Below are 7226 nucleotides of genomic sequence, written 5' to 3' on the forward strand. Positions count from 1 at the left end.
TCATGGAAGCATCGCACGGCGTTTTTTGGCATCTGTAAACATTTTTTCTCGTTTTTCAAGCTATCTTTTATTCAAGCTGCTTTCCAGCGAATCGTGGCTTACATCGGAGTTGGGGAACTGTACCTCTTTGTTTTATTGGACGTGCGATGCAGGGATAATTATGAGGAACACGACGGTGTTTGAGACGGTGTTTGAAATACACAAGGCGTGAGACAAGCTCCCGCTACTAAACTACTTCAGCTACAATATGTGACTTGATTAGACTGGTACTGGTAGGCGTAAAGGAAGAGCTTATTCGACGAGTGATTGAGTCGGTAAGTAGTGGTACAGAGATGGTTGTTGAAGCTGGATGCTTATCTCATACATGTCTTTCCAGATGCAGTGTTGTGTGACTGAACTGAACTATTCTAGATTTTATTTATAAATGCAGTTATATAGGTTCAAATAGGCCACACAAGACCGGTGCAGTAAAGGGCTATACCTAGCCCTCGGTTCAATGACTGGATGGATAGGATAGCATCCAAATATAGCTATAAGGTTCAGCCAGGTTGGTCATCAGGGTTCCCCAAGGCCAGATCGCCTGGCTGAACTGAACTATTTGTAGTTATTAAAGGCGTGGCATAGCCTGGTGTGGGTATTTTTATGTGTACTTCGTATTACGATACACAATACTCGATATTTGGCGATGACGATTCCATCTTCGTGTAACAGTGGTGAAAGCTGAGATTGGCGTGTGTCATGAGAGTGGTGTTCATCGCACTTAAACAAAATCCAGCACTAGTGTGTCTTTGAACAGATCTCACTGCTATATACCAATGGGCTAGAATCGTGCGTCATATAGCTGGTGTTTAAATACTATTCTGTATGAGGTGCCTATATGTATATTTTGTCAGGATATAATGCTCCTTGCCAAGTCGATTCTGGATTAATAAGGAGAGAACGGCCAATCGTATATCTGATGAAAGCAGATACCACCTGCCCAAACATGCTTTTGTTATTAATGCCTACCAACTTAGTACCCAAATGATACCACTAAATTGATACGTACCTATCTTCTCATTACTTCTTTGTCTATACTACACGATCGCTTCAACTTCCTTCTTCCTCTTCTTCCTTGTTAAAAATTGCTATCCTGATCCCATAGTTCCGCTTCCTATCTGCAGCCAGCAGCTGTAATCCCTCGATTCTGGACTCCGCCTCTCACCATCATGATTCGCACTCAGTCCATCTGCTGAGTGGCTCTGCCCTCTCTTCAAACACTACAGGCTTCTTGGATAAGAAATTTGAGAGGGGCTCGGGTACATCAAGTTAGAGAGAGTCGATTTTCATCGAGGCCTTTCGTCACGTCACCATGGCTCCGACAATTACTTCGCGGCGAGAAGGGGCCACAGCACCACTCGGAGGATTAGTCTTCAGTGTCATACTGTCTTTAACAGCAATCACTGTTTTGACGTTATTTTTGAGTGAGATCACTAATACCTGATTTTCCACTTGGCACCTTCCGAAGCTAACTGCGGTGAACATACTAGCACAGAGAGTTCTTGCAATCAAATCTTGGCGCCGATTACCGCCTGTAGTTTGGTGTAAGTTGTCATTATTTTGCTCAATTTTCGAAGAAAGGGAACTAATTCTAGTTTCAAGTGGTATTTGCCATATATATTGACTCGTACATGTTCGTTGTTGCCACTGCGATCCTGCAGCACGCACTCGGGATCAACTCAGGCTTCAGCATTTGTGAAGCTGAAATTATACTGTGCTTGGCATGCTACGTTACCACCAAGGTGATATTTATATATTGAAACTCGCCGGTTTTCCCTCTCTTGCTAATATGGTCTCTTTGGTAGATTGTCAGTACCTAGTACTTGATCTCACTGAATGCCAAGTTCTGCGCCATGCTAACCATTTCAGTTTATATACTTGTTTCTCGTTGAGAAAGCTGCAAGTGCAAATTCAGTTAAAGTCATGTCCGACATCCTGCTAACGCTATGGTCCAGTATATCATTCGCGGTGCAACAAAGCCTCGCATGAAATCCACCCTGTATCTGGTAAACTCGCTTGGCATGCTCACCATATACATAGCAGTGGTCATATTAAACTTTGTTTAGTAAGTCTAATATGTGAATATTTAGCAAATGAGCACTGATAACAGGTAAAACAGTCGCATTGCAAGAATGAACAATGGAGGATGCATAATAGGGATGGAAACGGTCTCAATGATTCCTCTCATCTCCTTCGATGCGTTGATCAATGTGTACCTGACAATCATGTTTCTCATACCTTTGAAGAGTAAACTTGCTTGAATCTTTTGGGGGCAGCAGTAGAGGCAGTATTTGCTGACATCTGCCAGGACTCTACTCTTATACCAATATGGCGAGAACACGAGCCAATATTCGTCTTCGGAGCGTGGCATTTCGAACATTCTGCGGCGCAGTATGCACACTAGTAAGCAGTATTGTGTAAGACTCGATTCTCAATGGATCCAAATCAGTTCACTCTTTGATATGGGTCGGCTAATCAACAGATTCTAGCAACCTCTCTGTGTTGATGGCCCGTCACGGTGAACCTGGATGGATCTGCTTGATGAGCTGCAACTGTGATAGTGAGTTACTTATGCAAACTCTTCCTTGAGACTTCATAGCTAAACCATGTGTTGTTGATAGTCCTATTTTCTGTAATAGTGATCCAATGGGTGACATCCAAGGATAACGCCGGGACAGCAAGCAACAGCTCATCTGGGGAAGCCAGACGATCGCGAGATCTCGGCTCAGGGGCAAATCGTATATCAACGCCAAGCGAATTTCAAGAGACGCTATCATCGACATTAGCCGACATATCGCTCGTGCCAACCAGGCGTCGATCTCGCGATGGCGATCACGATGATCCTTATGAGAACGACACCCCTGATAGCGACGCTGCAAAGATGATCAAAAATCCCTCCAATGCGGTCACAGTTACGACAACGATTAAACGTGAGGTTGGGCCACGCCCTAATGACTTTTCCGGACTGCATATGGAGTCTTCCACGACTTGTGGACGCGAGTGTCTGATATCCCTAAAGTCCGGCGGGATCGATGAGAGATTCCTCCCGCTGCAGACCAAGATTACTGCTGGGCGGTCACACTCTGTGGAGGGATCCGATCAAAAATTCGATGCCTGTCACTGTCAATCCTTTTCCCTTTGAGAGCAATGCCGAGTGTTACCTACCAGGTAGTTAGTTAATAGTAGCTATTGATTCAATAGAGCTTTTACTTTCTGCTTTTATGGCACAATTCATACGTTGCTTTACAGTCCTCGTAAAGGTAGTTGCAGTCAATGGTTAGTACATTAAGATAGTATATCAATCCCTGGCGACAGTCGGCATTCATGCACACATATTCACAGCAGATATAAAGACAAGTATTAAAACTTAGGCGCAAATAAGGCAAATCGCAAGACCTTTATTGAATTCGTAGCTCGTAGATCTATGCTAAAGTCTTGTCCACGACCCTATTTCTATACTTGAGATACATACCAGATCATTTCATGCTTTTCCGTGAACATCTCTGTCCTTTGTCTCGTGGAATATTTGAAAGTAAAATATAGACGGAAAGGCCTAGAGATGACCACCAAAAAGTGAAATATCTGGAGCCCACTCTTTCCCCTCCTTGACAAAAAAAATTGCGAATCAAAATGTACTGATATCGCGGATGTGACATCCAAGAACCAGGTAGTTAAAAATATGTACAGGTGAACTTGAGTTGCGCCTTTCCCCTAAATGCCATTCTGTTTTTGATCTGATGTTGTACACCAAATGTCTCCCTCTTGCAATAAATAAGCTATGTCCGAAAATGTGGCCAAAGATTCATCGAGATCAATCTCTAGCGAGGTATTGTAAAGGAAGCGAAAGATGCTATCTCAGCCACTTGCTTAGGTGGAGGCATAGGTTTGGCCGATCTCGGTCGCGCTGGTGTCAGAGGCCATCAGGTCGGCACCGGTAGCGGTACCGTCGTTGTTGACCATGAAGTAAGAGTAACCCAAAACGTTGGAGTTGCCGTCCAACTTGGGCAGAGCCTCTTCCAAGAAAGCCTGGACCTCCGCAACAGAGCCAGAAGCCTGGAACTCAGTGATCATGACAGGCAGGCCATTGCAGGCCTCGCTGACAGCCTCAATCTGGGAGAAGAGGGTGTCGATGGCAGAGGCAGGAGAGTACCAGTGCATGTTGCAGAAGTCGAACTTGCAGTTACCGTCGCAAGCCTCAACGAACTGCTTGAGCCAATCGGCACCCTGGCCGGCCGACTGGGAGTTGGAAACAGCAGGAGCACCAAGCGCGACTCTTCCAGAGTACTGGTTCAACCACTGCTGGTAGGCAGAAGCAGCGTCGCCAGGAGACATGTTGGCCTGGCTGGCAATATCGGGCTCGTTGAAGCTGAAAATAGCCTTGGTTCCAGAGGCAATAAGGGTCTCAACCTGGGCAGCGAAGCCATCGGAGTGCGAGGGCGCAGGGCTCCAGAGAGTAGGAATATAGCTGTACTGGCTGTCGAGGCTATCAGGGTAGAAGCCCCAGTTGTAACCCCAGGTAATCTTCTTGGAAAGGGCACCGAAAGCGTTGGCCAGAGCACCGCTGTTGTAAGCCATACCACGGCCAAAGTGACCAGCGCTGACTGGGGGAGCAGAGCTGGGGGCCTTGCTAGGAGTAGCAGAGGGAGCAGCCTGGGAAGTAGAGCTGGGAGGAGGAGCTGGCGCAGAGCTGGACGAGGGAGTGGGAGTGGGAGTAGGCGCCGCAGAGGTGGTAGGAGGAGGAGCCGGAGCAGAGGACACCGGAGCAGATGATGCCACAACGGGTGCAATGCTGCTGCTCACGACGGCAGCGGCGGCGACAGATGGGCGAACAGAGGTGACCAGAGTGGTTGAGGGAGCCGCAGGAGACGAAGCAACAACGACAGAGCTGGAAGAAGCAGCAGCGGCGTTACCAGCAGGGTTGGGAACAGCCTGAGCAGCGAAGCCACCAGAAGCAGAGGTGGCAGCGGGAGCAGCAGGAGCAGCGGGAGTAGACGCGCCGGGGTCGACGGTGACATAGACGGTCTCGACGACAGTGGTCCAGTCGACAACGAGAGCCTTCTTGTCCATCTGGTGCTGGTGGCGATGGGCGTTGAGAGCCATGGACTGACCCGCGAGGGCAGCGATGGAGGTGAGAGCAACGGCCTTGTACATTTTGTCTAGAGTTGTCTATCGGTTTCAAACGTTGAAGTGAATGACTGTGAGAAGAAAGTCGAGGTTGACTTGTAAATGCTTTTGCAGTGCGAGGCAGGTCGGCGCGGCCGGTTAAAGAGTGCAATCGGTCTATCAAAGACGCAGAGTAAAGAGTGAACAGCCTTGCTGATTCAAAAGAAGAAGTCGAACTGGCGACGGAGAAGATAAATGAAAGACGAGCTGACGAAACTGCCAGGGAATCGAAAACGTTTGATGGTGAAAAGAAGGAGAAAGGAAGAGATGAGCTGGGGATGAGAGGGGCCTGAAGTACCCGGCAAGTGGAAGCCGCAAGTACAGGGCCAGATACAGGGACCGATACAGGGCCTGATGCAAGGTACAGAACCAGGGCAGCGGGATCCCTGTTGGTCGAGGGCGTGGGTAGTTGTCCCCCCTGTCGGCGCTATCGTGCAAGTTTTGTAGTGTCCAAACGGTGCCCTGGGAAGGGTGGGGCCTGCTGACCTGACGCTAGAGTCAGCGAACGTGAACTGAGTTTGGCTGTTGGCCTGCATGGCCTCGCTCGGCATTTGGCTGCAGGTTGGCAGTGCTACCTGTACGTGTCTGCCACGTTTATAACGCTATTGGTTGTGCAGCTGGAGGACAAAAGCAACGACAATGCTTGTGGCCACGAGAGTAGCTAATGGGCACGACGTGTGCAAACTTGAAGTCGTGCACTGTTTGTTCAAGTCTAGGAGCAGTCCGGTATATGTCAAAGCTTAGCAGGAGATGCTAGCCTGTATGGAGTTCATTGAGTTCCACACAGTGATGGTTGGACCTGTGCTCGAGCTGTTCAAGCACCTGTGTACAAAAAGCACTCGCGGTTGGTAATTTACAGGCAATAACTGCTAAACCATCACGAATCCTCATTCGATATTAATCCCGTAGTACCAGGAATATTGCATGCCTCTGCTTGCAATGTAGCAGCTGCTGCAGCGTCACCTCCCTTCAGGGAGGCCCAATATATTGCAATATTGTAACACTGCCAACCCCTCTCCATTCTCCCGCCATCACTGTGCAAGCGATGCTCAAACTTTACATAATTTTTCCGCTGCAGCACAGTTACACATTGGCATCCATGCTAATACTGTACAGAAGCAAAGAAGAAATTCAAAAGGGCAAGAAAACTAGGAAAAGTCGCCCACTTGCTTACTCTATCCAACATGTAGTCCGTCAACCCAACTTGGCTTTAGCCTAACGCTCCTAGTGCCGGCCAAAGCCTCAACTAGCGCCAGGGGCTACGGGGACCACGCTAAGCACCCTATGGAGTCTTCCAGAGGGCCTATGGGGACTGCTTGGGGACCGTTTTGGGGAGTCGCCCCCGCCAAGGCACATCGCCAGTTGAGGCTGCACTCATTGGCCACTGCGCGCCAGGCACAGGCTTCCGGTTGGCCAGGCACAGCGATTGCAACCGCTTGTGGCGGCCGCCGTGGACGAGTCCGACCCAAGCGTGCCCAATCGCCGTCGACTGCATCCACAAACCTAGTCAAGGTGAAACGGCCTCTGCATATGTGCCTGCGCGGCCCTGAATCCTGTTTGCGAAGGGGGCCTAAGCAAGCAGATTGAGAGTGCGGGCTTTTTCTTTCTTTTGCTTTTTTTTGCTTTTTTGCTTTTTTTTTAAAAAAAAAAAAAAAAAAAAAAAAAAAAAATTGTTAACTGTTTTTTACACGGTATGGAGCATGTTCTGTTGTTGTTTGCATGTTTTAGCAGCAATTTTAAGTGACGGGCCAAGCCTTTGCTAGAACCCATGTGGGCTTGACTCGGTCAACTGGAAGTTCTGTTTCTCTGCGGCCATAATCAGATACATACTGTATAAACTGTGGTACGAGCATGCAGCAATAACTCTGATACAGGCACCTGCAATTGTGCTCGTAAGGATCAGTGCTGACGAGGCATTTAACCTTTTTCTCCGCGACCAAATTAAACTCAGGAAATGGGAATAAATAAAGAGAAACTTAATCCTGTTTCTCATGGCTGCATGAAGGTAGATGGATGATCTGTAA

General features: G+C 48.1%; 2 protein-coding genes across 2 annotated transcripts; one reads left to right on the forward strand and one right to left on the reverse strand.

Annotated features, from left to right (window-relative positions):
• Positions 1-2367: 2367 nt before the first annotated feature.
• On the forward strand, positions 2368-3181 carry GGI43DRAFT_378306 (uncharacterized protein; the record flags this gene model as incomplete). Its single annotated transcript, XM_083202675.1, has 3 exons — positions 2368-2456; positions 2529-2599; positions 2679-3181. The coding sequence occupies 3 exons, from the start codon at positions 2368-2370 to the stop codon at positions 3179-3181; spliced, it is 663 nt and encodes a 220-aa protein (XP_083065911.1).
• A 619-nt stretch (positions 3182-3800) lies between these two features.
• GGI43DRAFT_7607 (glycosyl hydrolase catalytic core-domain-containing protein) lies at positions 3801-5275 on the reverse strand. The gene has a single exon (XM_083210258.1). The coding sequence runs from the start codon at positions 5188-5190 to the stop codon at positions 3907-3909; it is 1284 nt and encodes a 427-aa protein (XP_083065912.1). The 5' UTR covers positions 5191-5275; the 3' UTR covers positions 3801-3906.
• Positions 5276-7226: the final 1951 nt, after the last annotated feature.

Source organism: Trichoderma evansii, assembly GCF_050947405.1.
Source record: "Trichoderma evansii strain SZMC 28006 chromosome Unknown GGI43scaffold_1, whole genome shotgun sequence".
NCBI classification, from domain to species: Eukaryota; Fungi; Ascomycota; class Sordariomycetes; order Hypocreales; family Hypocreaceae; genus Trichoderma; species Trichoderma evansii.